Source organism: Melanotaenia boesemani, chromosome 2 (assembly GCF_017639745.1).
Source record: "Melanotaenia boesemani isolate fMelBoe1 chromosome 2, fMelBoe1.pri, whole genome shotgun sequence".
In the NCBI taxonomy this organism is placed as follows: domain Eukaryota; kingdom Metazoa; phylum Chordata; class Actinopteri; order Atheriniformes; family Melanotaeniidae; genus Melanotaenia; species Melanotaenia boesemani.
Genome location: NC_055683.1, coordinates 18952202 through 18967671, shown reverse-complemented (window position 1 = coordinate 18967671; position 15470 = coordinate 18952202). Strand labels below are relative to the sequence as shown.

At 38.3% G+C, this 15470-nt stretch overlaps 3 protein-coding genes across 13 annotated transcripts; 2 read left to right on the top strand and 1 right to left on the bottom strand.

Annotated features, from left to right (window-relative positions):
• Nucleotides 1–100: 100 nt before the first annotated feature.
• LOC121632619 (cyclic nucleotide-gated cation channel beta-1-like) lies at nt 101–8151 on the top strand. Of its 7 annotated transcripts, XM_041974275.1 has the most exons (13): nt 101–127; nt 2517–2755; nt 2871–2930; nt 3342–3475; nt 3554–3604; nt 3687–3714; nt 3823–4068; nt 4183–4268; nt 6227–6272; nt 6579–6773; nt 6905–7096; nt 7174–7261; nt 7343–8151. In XM_041974275.1, exons 2-13 carry the CDS (start codon nt 2566–2568, stop codon nt 7527–7529), a joined length of 1503 nt encoding a protein of 500 aa, XP_041830209.1. In that variant the 5' UTR covers nt 101–127; nt 2517–2565; the 3' UTR covers nt 7530–8151. The 7 variants fall into 7 exon arrangements, with proteins under 7 accessions (XP_041830209.1, XP_041830249.1, XP_041830224.1 ...); XM_041974315.1 differs by lacking the exon at nt 101–127 and having other exon boundaries at nt 2341–2755; nt 4183–4238; nt 6606–6773; XM_041974290.1 differs by lacking the exon at nt 101–127 and having other exon boundaries at nt 2341–2755; nt 6606–6773.
• Nucleotides 8136–10918, bottom strand: ccdc97 (coiled-coil domain containing 97). The gene is made up of 7 exons (XM_041974330.1): nt 10433–10918; nt 10168–10332; nt 9503–9656; nt 9151–9239; nt 8895–9072; nt 8677–8800; nt 8136–8416 (listed from the first exon to the last, which is right to left on the bottom strand). Exons 1-7 carry the CDS (start codon nt 10583–10585, stop codon nt 8269–8271), a joined length of 1011 nt encoding a protein of 336 aa, XP_041830264.1. The 5' UTR covers nt 10586–10918; the 3' UTR covers nt 8136–8268.
• A 718-nt stretch (nt 10919–11636) lies between these two features.
• rpusd1 (RNA pseudouridine synthase domain containing 1) lies at nt 11637–15041 on the top strand. Of its 5 annotated transcripts, none has more exons than XM_041995364.1 (6): nt 11637–11721; nt 12409–12631; nt 12718–12841; nt 13445–13547; nt 13829–13930; nt 14110–15041. In XM_041995364.1, the coding sequence occupies exons 2-6, from the start codon at nt 12441–12443 to the stop codon at nt 14505–14507; spliced, it is 918 nt and encodes a 305-aa protein (XP_041851298.1). In that variant the 5' UTR covers nt 11637–11721; nt 12409–12440; the 3' UTR covers nt 14508–15041. The 5 variants fall into 5 exon arrangements, with proteins under 5 accessions (XP_041851298.1, XP_041851283.1, XP_041851288.1 ...); XM_041995349.1 differs by having other exon boundaries at nt 11649–11721; nt 12386–12631; XM_041995354.1 differs by lacking the exon at nt 11637–11721 and adding an exon at nt 11728–12042 and having other exon boundaries at nt 12420–12631.
• Nucleotides 15042–15470: the final 429 nt, after the last annotated feature.

Here is a 15470-nt window from a genome sequence, read left to right as displayed (position 1 = left end):
GTGTGTGTGAGAGAGGTTTTTTTGTTGTTTTTGTTTTTTGTTTTGCACAGCTGATCTGAGTCAGAAAGTGGGCGTGTCTGCAACTACAACTTTCTGTTTCATTTCACCGGCGCTGTGGATAGCGGAGGTAAGACTCTTACTGGTGTTCTTAAAGTGACCTAATCTAGTGTATTTTGAACAGATGTAAATAAGGTTCTCCAACATCGGTACGGTTTTACAAATGTAGAAACAGAATTGATGTGCTAAATGTGAGTTTGCTCGTTGCTGAACCGCTTTAGAAGTCACTGCTTTGAGACATTGCTGCACAGTTGGTAGTGGTAAATGTCACAGTGTGTTTTGTGTTATTCATGAGGAAAAATAAGAGAAACAGTCTCGTTTTCTAGCCAGATTTGTGACTTAGGTTAACTTCGTTTAATCAGTGAACTACATGTGTTCATACTGGTGCAGGAAACAAGGTTTATTTTTGTCTCGCATCTGATGTTTTGTTCGGTGATTCTCGAGTCAACACAGTTTTAGTTAGTTAAAAAAAATTCACAGCATCAAACATGTGAAGCGATGTGTTTTTAAAATAGTCCTTACTGGGACCCTGCTGTCTCTAACACCCTGTTGTGAAATTGTTTCCTCTGACCTACTAAAATACTCTTCTTCCTCCTCTTCTTTTATTCTGGCGGCATTTTTCTTACCCGACATTCGTGATTGATTCACTGCCACCTGAAAACTCGGAATTTCCAGTATCCGAAAAAAAATAGAAAATTGCTCAAAATGTCGGGGTTATATATATATATGTGGTAAATTGACTGGTCTCTGTTGATGGTTAATTTTATATTGGTTAATTTTATTTCATGTTGGAAAATAGTCCAAAAGCAGTATCAAAATTGCTAGAGCATCACGTGGACTAGAACAACATCTCTGCGTTATCTAAACTCTTCATATAGGGATTTTTCTTGGTTTATTAATGCTTGTATTTTTCTGTATTACTGATTAATAACCGTTATTGACCCAATGCCCACCGTAGTAAAATCACATCACGTTTAGTTGCACTAAAGACAAGCCAGCAAAAGATTTTACCTTTAAAAGAGCTTATTTACATAGTCATCAGAGCCTTGTTTAGCCATGCAGTGCCATTGAAAGGTAAACGTGTAAATAGGTCTGGCCATCAGGCCATGAACTCAAACAACTTGCAAATGTTCCTGTATGCAAACCTCTAAATGAATAAAGGATTTCTTGTTGCAGTGCTTCAAGCCCTTTCAGTCGCAGTATTTGAAATTGTGGCTGTAATACATGTCAGTAAAAATATGTACATCTGTTTCTTTTGCCTTTCTTTGTTTGATGAAGTAATTAAAGTCAGGCTGGTTGTGTATGATGGTCATTGTGTGGGTACAGGGAAAGGCATGAAAGTACTTAACTGAGTAGTCTGTGGGGGTTGTATGTTGGTGTCTGGGATGTAGTCTTGGGGTTTCTTTTAGTATGTATGTGTGGCATGAGAGAATTACTCCATTCAAGGGGAAGTTCAATTAACAGAATGCAAAGCTAATCCCACCAACAGGCCTTCAAATGATGGGTGAGAATTTGAAGGTTAGATTTTTTTAAGCCTATGATATTGATAAAAATATGACTGATGTGTGATTAATATTCATATTTACTGTTATGTTGCTTTGTAAGCAGTCCCCATTGCAAATGAATCATTAGTCGTTCTGTACATTTGTTCTGTATGGATGCAAATCCAAAATTTCTGCTCAGTGTGGCAATATGTCATGCTTCCTTTTAATGACATCTAAGGGGGAATCACCCCCGCTACTTTGCATTTAATTTTAGATCAAGGTTTCAGGTTTACTTGGCTAGGATGTTTAATCGTTTTATTTCTTATTAAGTTTTACAATTTTGTTAAAGTATTAAATGGAGCAGCCACATTTTAAACCCAAAAGTTTTCATAACAAATTATTCAGGAATAACTTGATTGATAAGATTTTGGAAACAAAGATGTCTTTAGAAAAAAATAATGCTAGCTGTTAGGCTAGCTGTTTTATAAGCCTGACAAAAGTCTATACAACTCACAGACATGTGAGAAATGCATTTTGATTTTAAAGTTGCCTAATTTACCTTCACTGCTGAGACGGTCAACAATGGCCTGTAACCCACGCTGAAGCAGTCTGATAGAAAACTAACAATCAGTTTATATGAAACGAGTCAAAATATAAAAGAGAAGACTATGCCCACGTCCCAGTTTCTTACTCCAGTCTTGATATTAGAATAGTTTTCTGTAGTCAAACAACTAGAATTGTTGTTTAATTGCTCCAATGGACTAATGCTAGCCATCATTTTCCCTCAGGGCCAAACCAGCCAAACCACAAAAGCTGCTACATGAACCTGCATCTGTCAATCTGCTGAAAAACTTTCACCCAGGCAAAAAAGAAAAATAAAAGAAAAGAAAAATTTAGCCTTCCTTTCAGGAGAGAAATGCTTTCTTGTTTTTTTTTTTCTTTTTTTTAATATTGCTCTTGTCAACAACCTTTTAGGAGGAATTGTGGCTGAGTGCAACACTGTTTAGTTTGGAAAGGGGGTTAAATGGAGAAGAAAAGAACTTGGTTAAGAGCCTTTCACGAGAATGGAGATGAAGATGAAAAATCCAGAGAGAGAAGACTTGGATTAAGAGAAAGAAAGCGAATCAGTTACACTGTAGAAGGAACTGTCCACGAGGATGAGGAACAAGAGAGTGCAGAGGAGGAGAAAGACGAATACAAACATGTATCATCAGGTTTGTGCTTTTCACAACATACAGCATTTATAGCAAGATGCACTGAGGTAATGCAGTCTTGGAGAGTTTTACTGATGAATAAACTGCATCCGCCATTTTTTTCTGCAAAATCTAGAATTGCCTGTAGTTTGTGGAACCAAAAAGGGCCTCCTGGATGTCAAAAAGCTGGAAGGAGGTAAGCAGATGAGGTGTGAAAAAGCAAGTTTAAAACCCTTGAAAAAGATCAACTTTTTTCAAAGTTTCAAAGTCAGGTAAAAGATAAGAGTTTGACACATTAGCTGTCAAGCATGGTGGTGGAAATGTCATGGTCTGGGTTTGTGTTGCTGAATCGAAAACAATAAAAAAAAAAATGGGGAAAAAGTTGCTTACAGCCACTGAGGCTGAATTTCCAAAATAATATAACAATTATTGAATATTTTGTTAAGTAAATGATTGAAAGTAAAACCACCATGTTCCACTCCAGCCATGTGTAATTATTGAGTAATCAAGAAAGAAAAAACACAGGTTCCATGAAGTCTCCTTTACTAACCCTTTTATTTCCTGTTTTTCCTTTTTTTCTGTTTTGTGATGTGGATGTGTGGATCAGGTGAGGCGTGTATTACGTGTGAGGGGTATTTGCTGACACCACCTGCTTTTGAGTGCCTTGCGGGAAAGGGTACTGCTAAGAAATGGAAAGCTAGCATATTTTATAATAAGAAACCTCTACAGTTTTGGTTTGAGGTGAGATTTTTATTATCTTTTATTTTATGCCATAAAATCTTTAGAAAATGAATAACTGTCCAATCTAACTTATTACAGCAAGGTTACCTGTCCACAAAAGGATATAATAAGGGAAAAAGAGCCATACAGGTAATTGAACATCAGAATAATCTCTGATTTAGTAAAACAACTTTCCCAGTTACATTAAGTGTTTGTTGTTTTTTTCTAATAGGAACCGGAGCCGGAGAAACTGTCTGACGGTTTGTCTGCTCATTCTTTAAGCTGTAACTTAAAACCAATACAAAAGACATCCAGCAGATTAAATGTTAATTGATAAACAACCTTTGCACATTGTTATGTCCTCATAGGAGAATCAGAAATAGATTTTGCAGAGGAAACTGAAGAAGAGGATGTCAAAGATGATGACTGGCTTTCAAGTAATGACGAGCAGGCACTAGAGACAGAGGAAGAGAGCGAAGACGGTGGAAAAGATGAAGCTGGCATAGAAAACCTTGAGAGTGACAGTGAAGATGACAGTCTGGAAATGTTGGATACTGAGGATGAAGATGTAACTGACATCTCTGGTAATTCTGCGGCCCAAACGGCTAATAAAGGTGATGTTTCCTACAGGAATTATCCACCAAAATGTTGTTGCTGAGACAAATGTTTGTGTGTTAGAAAATGTGGGTACTTCTCATGGTTTTAAAAATATCATATTTATTTTCCAGCAGAAGACCCTAAAGTGATTACTTCCACTCCTGAGAAACTTTGCGTGCAGAAGGAGGTAAAAATAATCATCAAAAGGCTTTCAGTGGTAAGAGGGAGGGATGACTTTTGACATGTTTTTAAACACCACCAAAGTTCATGGCCGTCCAAGTGTCTCTGTGGATCTCAGTATCGCATTGTTGACTAGCGTTTGGTACATCCCTGCGCTTAATATGCTACTACTAAATAATTACTACACCCTCTATGTACACAGGCTTTCACACTGGCTGATTTGTCCAAATATTAAAACTGTTCTTGGGCTAGTTCCTGTAAATCTCTACCTAAATGTCTACAAATAAGAATCAAGTTAGCCTTCATTCTCATTAAATGAATGACTTAGAAACTGATTTTAAAATTAAGAAAACAGATCTCACTGGGGTAGTTTCTTTGCATAATTCATCTCATGCCGTATTTCATCTACCTAATATTGAAAGCTACCTTTGTTTTACTTGCTATGGATGGATGGATAAATGTATTTTCCGGACTATAAGTCAATAAATTACACTGTTTTTTTTGTATTAGTTTGGCTGGTCCTGCGACTTACAGTCAAGTGCGACTTAATAGGCTATATACCCAGAATATATATAATTTACCATGTTTTTAACTGTTAATTGACTGAAATGAACCAAGGAGTAAACGTTACCGTCGACAGCCGCGAGAGGGCGCTCTAGGCTTGTAACAACAATGCGACTTTAGTGCCAAAAAAAACCTAAAACACTGGGTCCGCTCCTTTACCCTCAGCCGGGCGATTAAATTGCCGGTAGAAAGAGGCTTTGCCAAAACCATAGACTCTATGGGCGAAAACAAAGAGAGAGAGAGAGAAGCATGGATCTTTAAGGGCGAAACTGATCATAAAAATAATAAGTGTTTTAAACGCATTTCTTTAATGTTGTAGTCCGTAAAGTGCAACCGTGTCCATTGTAGATCTCAATAGTAACTTCGCTAAAGTAGCTAAAAGAATCATAAAATCATCTGAAGTTGCTTGAGGAATCATTAATTCGAAGTTATAGATAACTTCGAAGTAGATCTACTGAAGAAATAAAGGCCACACATTAACATTATGAACATTTTCTAAGTTCATCTGTGGACGGATTCTGGTTTATTTGTTCGACCCATGTGGTTAAAAGGGGCATTCTCGCCGAACAAGCTGTCGGATCTGAGGGGGTCACTTTGCCCACCCGGCTCACCGCCGGGTCACCCGGGCGGTAAATGATGCGGACCCATTAACTTAAAGCCAACTGAGACTGGACACAAACAAAATGCCGCTCAAAAGAAAATCCTATTCTGCAGCCTACAAACTGCAGGTAGTTAAATATGCAGTTGAAAACGGTAATCGAGCTGCAGAAAGAAAGTTTGGAGTGAGTGAGAAACTTGCGAGGGACTGGCGAAAATCAGAGGTTATTCTTTCTGCTATGAAGAAAACAAAGAAAGCGCGTCGTGGGCTGAAAGCAAGATGGCCAGTGCTGGAGGAGCGAGTCCACAGATGGGTGCTTGAGCAACGTGCTGCCGGGAGACGCTTGTCAATGATGCAGTTACGTCTCCACGCCCTGGTCGTTGCCAAGGAGATGAAAATAAACGACTTTGCAGGCGGGCCGTCTTGGTGTTCCCGCTTCATGCAACGCAACCGCCTTGTTAATAGTAGATACTTTATTTTTCCCAACGGAAATTTGGTGAATAAATTTTATGTTTCATAGTTGATCTTTGTTTATTTTGTGGTTTTGTTGATATCCAAGTAACCAGTAGGGGCACTGTAGGACAATATGGGCCCAGGGTTAACAGCAGTAAAAATTACGAGTTTCAGAGATTAGCTTGTTAACCAAATCTGAAAGTACCCTCAGCTTTACGAAATATTTTATATAAAAACAGTCATATTTTATCTTTACAATATATATTTTTTATGTAATTTCACATTTTTAAATACAATAAGGTCTGGATTTGTTAAAAATGATGTAAATGAAGAACTCAACCCATGGAGGCTTTCTAAATGAAAACTCTTCTCTGTTTAAGGCCGACAGTGATTGTCAGACCAACCTCATGGAGTGTCCGCTGGAAGGTTGGGAAATAATAATGTAGACCAGGGGTGCCCAAGTCCAGTCCTCGAGATCTACCATCCTGCAACTTTTAGATGCAACCCTTCTCCAACACGCCTGAATCAAATGACTGGCTCGTTACCAGGCCTCTGCAGAGCTGAATGACATCCAAATGACATCTGATTGAAGCGTGTTGGAGAAGGGTTGCATCTAAAAGTTGCAGGATGGTAGATCTTGAGGACCGAACTTGGGCACCCCTGATGTAGACAAACAAAAATTTTGTATAATCTAATGAGCTTGTTATTCTGAGCTGTTTTATTTCTGCGCAGACACATGGAATAAGTCTTTGGGTGCAGGCAATCACAGCGAAGAAGTGACTGATAACAGCAGTGCAACACTGGATGACCTGTTCTTCACATCAGCGAAGGAAAATCAGCCCTCACTGGTGGCAGGGGCCGCCAGAACTTGTGGATTTAAGGGAAAACCAGATCGACAGAGAGGAATCAAAACTGAGACCTCTTCATGTATGTCAATTTCCTCGTCTTTATGCACAATTAAACAGAAAGAGATGGATTGAGTTATACACTGAGGCAGATAGTAACCCAATGAGTTTGCATCAGTTTTTGAATTAATCATTTTTCTTCTTTTTTTTAAGATGAGGAGAAAGAAGATGGAGAGTTGGAGATATGTTGTGGGAAGGATAGCAAAATAAGCAAAGAGGAGCATTTTGACATGTCAATATCTCAGTACAACATCCAACCACGTGCAGCTGAAGACAGGGATGTGACGTCGAGGAGAGTACCTGAACAGCCACTTATTATAGAGAAAATCTTCCAGCCCACTCCGAGTGAGTTGTCAAACCAAATGCAGTGGCAAGCTTTGGAGAAACATGTCAAATGCAAGTGTTTTCTATCATTTATACAGGCCCTGTCTCTATACCTGTGACTGTGCCGGTACATCAGGATCACACAAACGTCAATGCACATTTACAAGGGATGACGTCAAATGTGTGGTAAGACGAGTCTCAGTATTCAGATCAACAAGAATGTTCCATTTACTAAATTTTGCACAGTAAAGACTTTTCCTTTTACAGCACACCCCAAACCAGCCAGACCCCAGAAATTGCAGAGGCCTCTTCAAGAGCTTCATCTGGCTCCGATGTGGAAACAATGGATCTACATCAGCTGAAGAAGGAAAAAATTAAAATGCAACTCAGAGTTTTAAAATTACAAGAGGAATATTTCATCTTGAAACTGGACAAATTAAAAAAGCCACAATGACACTTGTATAAATTTTATTAAATAAATGCTTTTATTAATTTGCTGGTATGATGGATGCTCATTGGCCCCAGTCATTATATGAGCAGGATTATACCATCCGTGTTGGATGCTAGCATTTCTCCAGGTCCAGGGTATTTGCAACATTGCTGGCAATGTGAAGCTCAGCCATGCACTCCTTTCTCAGAGAATGTAATCTTTTTTGTTTCTTTGTGTTTTTGTTGTACTTGTCCTGTTCAGCATGGCGGTGGCAGAATGGTGGTCTGGCTGCTGTGTTGTGCCGAACAAATTTTCTATACCAAGGGGAGCTTTATGAGTTCAAGGCTCCTCTTGATAATCTGATTTTTTTTCCATGTAAACCAGTTCACTTACATAAGGTTAGTAAATCATGCTGAAATTGAAATAATTCTTCCAGATAATGACTGATGATTTAGTCTACCACCAGCACATATGACAGGTTTCTTCCCTGTCTTTTTCCATTACTCTCTGGGATAAATGAAGTAATTCATTCATTTTATTTCATTATATTTACTGTTAACATCTGAGTCCCCAAATATAGCACGTCCTCCATTTCATGTTATTAAAAAAAGAAATGTAATACTTGTAATAAAGTATTCCAAACCTTTATTGCAGCCTGTGTTAACAGATTTAAAATGAGAGGGAAAAAAATAACATTTTTTTTTGTACATTTATTTACAGATCAATCATAGCAGAGATGAGCTATTACAAATTTGGACAGATATTATTCTGTCATCTTCCCTTCTTCGTGATCGTTTTCCATCTCCTCTTCCTCTTCTTCTTCTTCTTCGTCATCTTCATCAAAGTATCTATCCTCTGCATCTCTGCTGACGATGTCCAAGTTGTCATAGTCAGGGTTTTCATCCACCTCACTGTAAAAACAAACATTTTTTCCTCCAGTTTGTAATTTGAAGAGTCATCCACTCAGAAGTGCAGTGTTTTGTGGAGCTTTAACATTGCTTGTTGAGATTTAAGTGGGTCATAACAGGACTTAAGCTGTTGTTTTATCCCCTGAGCAGATACCACATCACCCAGTATCTTCTTCACAAAGATGCAGTTTTAATAAACTGCTGTATTTTTCTTTAAAACAAAAAAAAAAAAAAACTCAACTTCAAATTGAACTGGGGCTGACCTGTAGTTGAAATCCTTGTCTTTGCCATCTAAGAAGCGCTGGTGCATCTGACTGATGAACTCCTCCCTGAGCAGAGCCTTCTCCGCTGGGGTCGGTTCCCATTCTGTCCGCTGGACTCCAACATCTAAACAAAGAAAAACAAAACAAACAAACAGCCATCTGTTAAAAACCTGTTTTCTGTTAATTCCATTCAGTCTGCAACCCTAACAAAATCTCACCATCATCATCTTCATCCTCCTCTTGTGCATCATCCTCCCTCTCCTGCTCCTCTTGCAGGCGGTTTTGGATGAGTCGTTCCTGGTAGGAGTCCAGGAGAAGGTGGGCAAGCCCTCCTGTCCCTCCTCCTGGTGCCATCTCTGCACCATCTAACATGGCATCCTGGGAACGTTCCAGGACCTGGAATAATGATGGAAAAATATTACAAAGCAACCCCAAAAGTAAAAAGAAATGTTTGGATTATGAAAGAAAATTCACCTCCTCATCAGTCAAGTACTGGCCAATATATTGTTCATACAGCAGTGGCTCCCTTATCCGCATCTGTTCTTCACTGAAATATTTACCCTCTAGAAGAGGTTAAAAACAAAGAAAAGAAATTGACAATCTGTGGAGAAAAAGACTAACTGTGCTTCACATAGACATTGTTAGGCCTGCAGCAGGTAGCTCAATGGTGGATTTTCAGAACCAAAATTATTTTGATTGCTAGTGAATAAAATGTTTCCTACAAATATAAATTCTATGAAAATTTACTTTAAAAATTAAAGTTTGCTTTGACAGGAATCATGGTGTCCTTGCATTTATAGTCCTGACTGAAACACTGAGCCCCGACCTCTCTGCAGAGCCCTGAGGGCAGCGTAGCGCTGGTTTCTGACTCTGGTCCTATTGGTGTGTCCAGCGGCTCGCACCACCTGGCTGTAGTGCTGGGCTCTCGGGTCAGAACTGACGTGGGCAAATGCAGGCAGGTGCTCAGGCTTCAGACAGGCCTGAAAATTAGAGAAGGTAAAAATAACAACAAATATGATATATTCTTAACTCCTTGACTAAATTATGTGATAATTCTAACAGAAAAATATCAAACCTTTCTCAAAGCATAACTAAAATATGTAAATATGATATAGTCCAATAGATTTCTTATTTTAAACAGACAATTTTTAGATTAAGCCAACAAAAATAACATGTTTACGTTGTCATTCCACATCCTTTTCATTTAAATCAACCAGTTGTATTTCTTTGAGTATACTGATAAAAAGATGGTTGATCTAGTTGCAGAACTAAACATATTTTGGGTTATTTTTTTGCCACAAATTTATACAATTTCATGTTTTCTGAGCTGTATGACACTGAGTTTCTAAGTGAGCTGGTTGAAAAATGACCACACAAGCACAGAAAATAATTTTTTTAATCTTTCCCTCAACTTGCCAACATTAAGCTGAATGAAAAAGAACTTTTCAGGCTTTAATCACTGTATTCATACGATGTTTTGATGACACATACTTGGTACCTCTCCAGGAATACCAGTGGTCTGGTCTGGTACTGATGCAGCAGCTCATCTTTGCGCTCCCCTACGGTCAGTTCAGCCTCTCCTATCTGCTGGCTCTTCACGGGGCTGCCACTCATGGCTACGGACTCTATCATGGCAGCCACACAACTGGTTTCACCCTAAAAACAGAAAAGCATCCAGCAAAGTCTTAAAACTGAAATGAACCTGTAATGGCCAGGCAGGTATTACATTACATGTGTAAGAATCAGCTCATCTCACCATAGTGACGTGCAGAGGTTCCTTGCTGTCAGCGTGTCTGTTCTGCTGGGATGTCAGTACCGGTGCCACAGGTTCCTCTGAGGCTTCGCCCTTATATCCTATCTCACACAAACTCGGTTGTTTTTTAACCGGAGGGTCGATCTCGCCCCACATAATTAAAGGTGTTGACTTGGTCAGTGTTGTGATTCCAGTGGCTTTAAACAAACTTAACGTGGTTGATTTGAATAAGCTAACGTTGCCGTTTCGGTTGTCAGGTTACCTGGACACTAGCAACCATCGATCCGAACTTACTTTACTGAATATGTCGCAACGAAAAGTAGTGGATATGTCATAGTCTTCACAATTCCGGATGAACATTTTCCTATAAAAAATAAATTGTAGCTTAGAATTAATTACGTACCCATATTTCTTATGTTATATTATGTGAAACGTTTTTCTGCCATACTTGTCCGTCAATAAATATCACCGTCTTCTCTGCGGCCTGAAGAATAGTTCCTACACCAAACATCTCGACTTTTAGCGGTTGGCTTATCATCATCTAATAATAAAAGATTAGTTCAAAGCGAGAGCTGTTAAAAAAAAAGACGGATTATAAATTAGGTGTACAGACTTTGAAAAGTCCATACTCTCCTCAATCGACAGAAAACAATTGGGATGAAAGAGAGAGAGAAAGTCATTTACAGGCGTAAATAAATAAATAAATATTGCCGGTGTATCGAATTTGTCGCTAGGAAACAGTTAGATTATTTGGAAATTTAAAAAATAAATAGATAAATAAAAGTTCTTTATAAAAATACATCCAAAAAATGAACAGTGATATGCAAATGACATGAACTAATATTATATTCACAACAGAATAAAGAAAACAGATCAGACGTTGAACACTTAGTTGGGACAGAATCTGTTTCTTCTTAGCTGACACAGAAATGCCACCAATGCTTAAATGATTAGCTCAGTCGCCACGTTTCACATATCATTGGTGAAGTAAAAAATAATAATAATCCCCTCTGAGATGTGGCAAAGTCAAATAAATTGGTCTAAAAAAAAAGGAGTCTAATGAAGTAAAAGTGTTTCAAATGCATTTAAAGTACAGTAGTGCCAGCTATGACCGCCAGTACTTTCTGAAGAGGAAGTAGCTCCATGCCAGTTGGGAGCGTAATGTCCTGATCACACACACTCACAACAAAGATTAGAAATCTTCGAAGAAGACATCGCGCCTGCGCATTGATGCCGTCTGCCACGTGATTGTGTTTATATATTTCGGAATATTTACACGTTGATTATTTTCGGTGAGTTATTATGTTTATTCAGGCTGCGCATTTAAGAGGTATTTGATTAAAGCAGTTAGCTTAAGGTAATATTTTACTAAATATCTGTTAGCAAACAAACGCTGCTGACATGCTAAGTGCATTATCCTTAGTGTATGATTTTAGGCCACCAATGAGTTAACTACCCTAATGAAGTTGGCATAGTGTTACTTTATTAAATGAAAACTAAACGGGAAAGAGAAAATCTGTTGTCGCATCATAAACCAACCCCATTAAGCAGAATATAGAAGAGACGGCAAAGGCAGAAAACAGTGAGAGAAAGAGATGCGCAGAAAAAAACAGGTGGGAGGAAACATCGCGACTTTTGTTTGTACAGGCTGAATTTAAAAGTAAAGTGATCAAAATAGGAAAAGGTAATACAGGCAGATGGGATGACAAAATGAAACATGATGGAGTGTTGAAGATTTAAAGCAGGTAGAAGACATACAACTCGTGAAGAAGTCAGTCATAAAGTCCAGACAGATATGTTTACATATAAAAATATATTTGGTTCTTCTTATAAGTTAAGTGAAGATGCTCTAAAAGACAAAGAAATAAGCCCCTTTGGATAGTATTGCATAATTTATAAGATTCTCAACATTTCAAATTCTCAAAAATATCTGCTTACTTGTTTTTAAATCCGTAGTAAAGAGCACTGTTTCCCTGCAGGGCTGCCTTAGTCAAGAGATTGATAGTTGCACATGATGACTGTAGAGCCTGCAAGCCTGGAGAGCCTGAGAGTGCTCTACCAGAGTGATGACTACATTGTAGTGGACAAACACTGGGACATCCGTATTGACAGCAAAATGTGGTATGAGAAACAGACTGTGCAGGCGCAACTTCAGCACCGCTTCCCTCATCTGGCAGACCCTAGCACATACTATGGATTTAGGTTCGGAATAATATAAATCAATCTCCTTAATTACATATGTTCTGATAAAAAGCAGTCTACTCATCATTTGAATGCTCTTTCATCAGGTTCTGTCATCAGTTGGATTTCTCCACCAGTGGAGCACTTTGTGTTGCTCTAAATAAGGCTGCTGCCGGCAAGGCTTATCGTTGTTTCAAGGATCGCACCGTCACCAAGGCCTACCTTTCACTGGTATGGAACACAGACAAAGTTATGTGCTTACAGCAGAATTATTAGGATTTATAACTCTATGCAAGAGTTTTGGCACCACAAGTCAGAATGCCTCTGAATTATGATTTTTTTTTAGACGTTCATTAGACACTTGCATGGACTTTTCTAACTTCAGAAATCATAGACTAAGCCTACTAAAGCAATTTCAGAACTTAATAGAAATATCTATGGTGTATATGGTGGGTGGTATCTCAATGTGGTCCTGTACACATTTGTGTTTAGACTTTCATGATGTGGCCACCAGTGTCCCAAACCTCCCCAGAATGTGGCCTCAGTAATCAGATCTGAATGCATACATACAGACAAAAAGAATTTATTAAAATCACCCAAAGAAGAACTTAAATTGATGCTAAAAGAATTTAATAGTTGTACACAACAAGCAGAATTATATTCTAAATACTAAAGGAGTGGGCCATCAGATTCAAACTTTGGCTATCAATTTTGTATGTCACTGTATTTATGTTTAAAAGTAATGGCTGTAATGACTAATTGTCACTAATTTGGTTCGTGAAAAAAAAAAAAAACGATAAAGATTTCTTCATGATTGCTTCTTCTGTTTCCCAGGTTCGTGGGTGGGTTGAACATGAGACGCAAACTTTGGACTTTTCTATTGGCAAGAACTCCACTGAGGGAAAAACACATATGATGTGCATTGAGGGAACAGAAGGTACATGAATCAGACTTGAATTGCAATTTGTGAGTGTGCACAAAACTTTGACCAACAGTGATGCATTTCAGGTTGGAATACGTAATCAATTTTACAAAGAAATGCTTTTTTTTTTTTTTTGCTAAAGCAATGGTGGCATGCTAGCTTGGGAGTTAATCGCTGTATTTCATCATTGATTTTAAGTATATATATATATATATATATATATATATATATATATATATATATGTGTGTGTGTGTGTGTGTGTGTGTGCTACTTCATTTTTTCATTCTTTCATCAGGTTGTGAGAATCCCAAGTCCTGTCAAACTGAACTAACAGTGTTGGAGTATGGATTGTATGACGGGGATCCTGTCACCAAGGTGCTACTGCAGCCACTCACTGGTAACCATGCTCATTTCTATCCTTTCAAATAAGGAGTCTTTTTGATAAAGTTGTTACTTTTTGCAAATGATATTGTCAAACTTGTAGTTTCACCATCTACACTACAAGCAACAGAACAGATTTAGTTTTCTAAGAAATATTATGTAAATTACATATTTTCTCTTTCTTGCTGTTCTCAGGCCGAACCCACCAGTTAAGGGTCCACTGCAGCGCCATTGGCCACCCCATTGTTGGAGACTTCACCTACAGCTTGGGAGCAGACGACTCTCCGTACCGTATGATGCTGCATGCCTACCTCCTTCACATTCCCCTGGAACCCCAGCATCTTCTTGTCATCGCCGGAGACCCCTTTGTCCCAGCAGTTGACCCAAAATGGCTCCCACAGCGCTCATTGCGGACATTGCCAGCTACTGTGGAGGCCCTGTTGGAGAACAGAAAGACTAAAGAGGAGGAACAGAAGGGAGCTAGAAGAAAAGAGGAAAAGCAGAAACAAACGAAAGGACAGACGATTGAAGAGGAGACTGAGGAGCAGAGGAGGGTTTGCCAGGAGTGGTTGAGTGAATGGGCTGGAGACTGATTGTGGAGGAGTTTTTTTGTTATTTATTTTCCTTTATTTTAGCTGTCTACTTATACAAAGCATGTTGAGCATGCCCCACACCATCTGAGAGACCACCTGCACTTTGTAAAATTTGCAAATATGTGGATTAATGTATTTTATTCCTCATAAGCAGCTTTAAATCACAAAAACGTTGTGCAATAATATTTCATGCTGCTCTTAAAAATATTTTGCTACAGGTATTCTCTCACTAGAATATAAAAACTAATTTAAAATCACATATCAGCTTCATGTTGATAATAATGATGGTCATTTCTCTTTGAAACAAAAGAGCTTTTAATTCAAGAAAAGCATGTCAAAAGGCGAACAAATACCAAGGAGACTATTTAAGTTTGATGTGCCTGGACTATGACATACAAGGAGCAGTCCATGCAGGTTTTGCCCAGGAAAAACTGGTTGTTATGTGCTGTATGATGTATCACACTGACATACATGACATTCTCATGTAAAATAGCTAATAACCAAATTGCATCTATTAAACTTCTTTCAGTTGTGTCTTTTGCAGTTTTATTGTTTGGGGGCAGGTGAGGCCAGCAGCAGAGCTAGTAGTTTAAAGAGCAGTGCAGTGAGTTGAATATAAAACAAGTGTGTGCAATCAAGGGATGTGTGTTGAATACAGCTGCACCTGAAAAGCCAGTAACAACACTACAAGACAAAATGGAAAAAGAGCTAATAAAATAACATTTGTTAGTCCTTTAAAGACTGTTAAGGAGTTAGCATTGATAAAAGCTAATGTCAAACAACTAAATGCAATACTATGAAAAAGAAAAATACTAAAAGAATAAAAAAAAAAAATTGATGTGACTGACTTGAAAGTGCTCACAGTCTCTGAGTCAATATGAATATCCTTTGTCAAACTATTACATTCTCAAATGTACTCTTTTACAAGTACAGGTAGCAGTGTAATGTGTAAATGTAAAATAA

What these genes read in the sequence shown, in the direction of transcription:
- LOC121632619 (XM_041974275.1), top strand. Translation starts at nt 2,566, where the DNA reads ATGGAGAAGAAAAGAACTTGGTTAAGAGCCTTTCACGAGAATGGAGAT. An exon ending in AATCTTCCAGCCCACTCCGA is followed by an intron (nt 7,097 to 7,173) that starts GTGAGTTGTCAA and finishes TCATTTATACAG; the next exon opens with GCCCTGTCTCTATACCTGTG. An exon ending in GGGATGACGTCAAATGTGTG is followed by an intron (nt 7,262 to 7,342) that starts GTAAGACGAGTC and finishes TTCCTTTTACAG; the next exon opens with CACACCCCAAACCAGCCAGA.
- rpusd1 (XM_041995364.1), top strand. Translation starts at nt 12,441, where the DNA reads ATGATGACTGTAGAGCCTGCAAGCCTGGAGAGCCTGAGAGTGCTCTAC. An exon ending in GTGCATTGAGGGAACAGAAG is followed by an intron (nt 13,548 to 13,828) that starts GTACATGAATCA and finishes TTCTTTCATCAG; the next exon opens with GTTGTGAGAATCCCAAGTCC. An exon ending in GCTACTGCAGCCACTCACTG is followed by an intron (nt 13,931 to 14,109) that starts GTAACCATGCTC and finishes TGCTGTTCTCAG; the next exon opens with GCCGAACCCACCAGTTAAGG.
- ccdc97 (XM_041974330.1), bottom strand. Translation starts at nt 10,585, where the DNA reads ATGTGGGGCGAGATCGACCCTCCGGTTAAAAAACAACCGAGTTTGTGT. An exon ending in AACCTCTGCACGTCACTATG is followed by an intron (nt 10,333 to 10,432) that starts GTGAGATGAGCT and finishes TTCTGTTTTTAG; the next exon opens with GGTGAAACCAGTTGTGTGGC. An exon ending in GACAAGGATTTCAACTACAG is followed by an intron (nt 8,417 to 8,676) that starts GTCAGCCCCAGT and finishes TTGTTTTTACAG; the next exon opens with TGAGGTGGATGAAAACCCTG.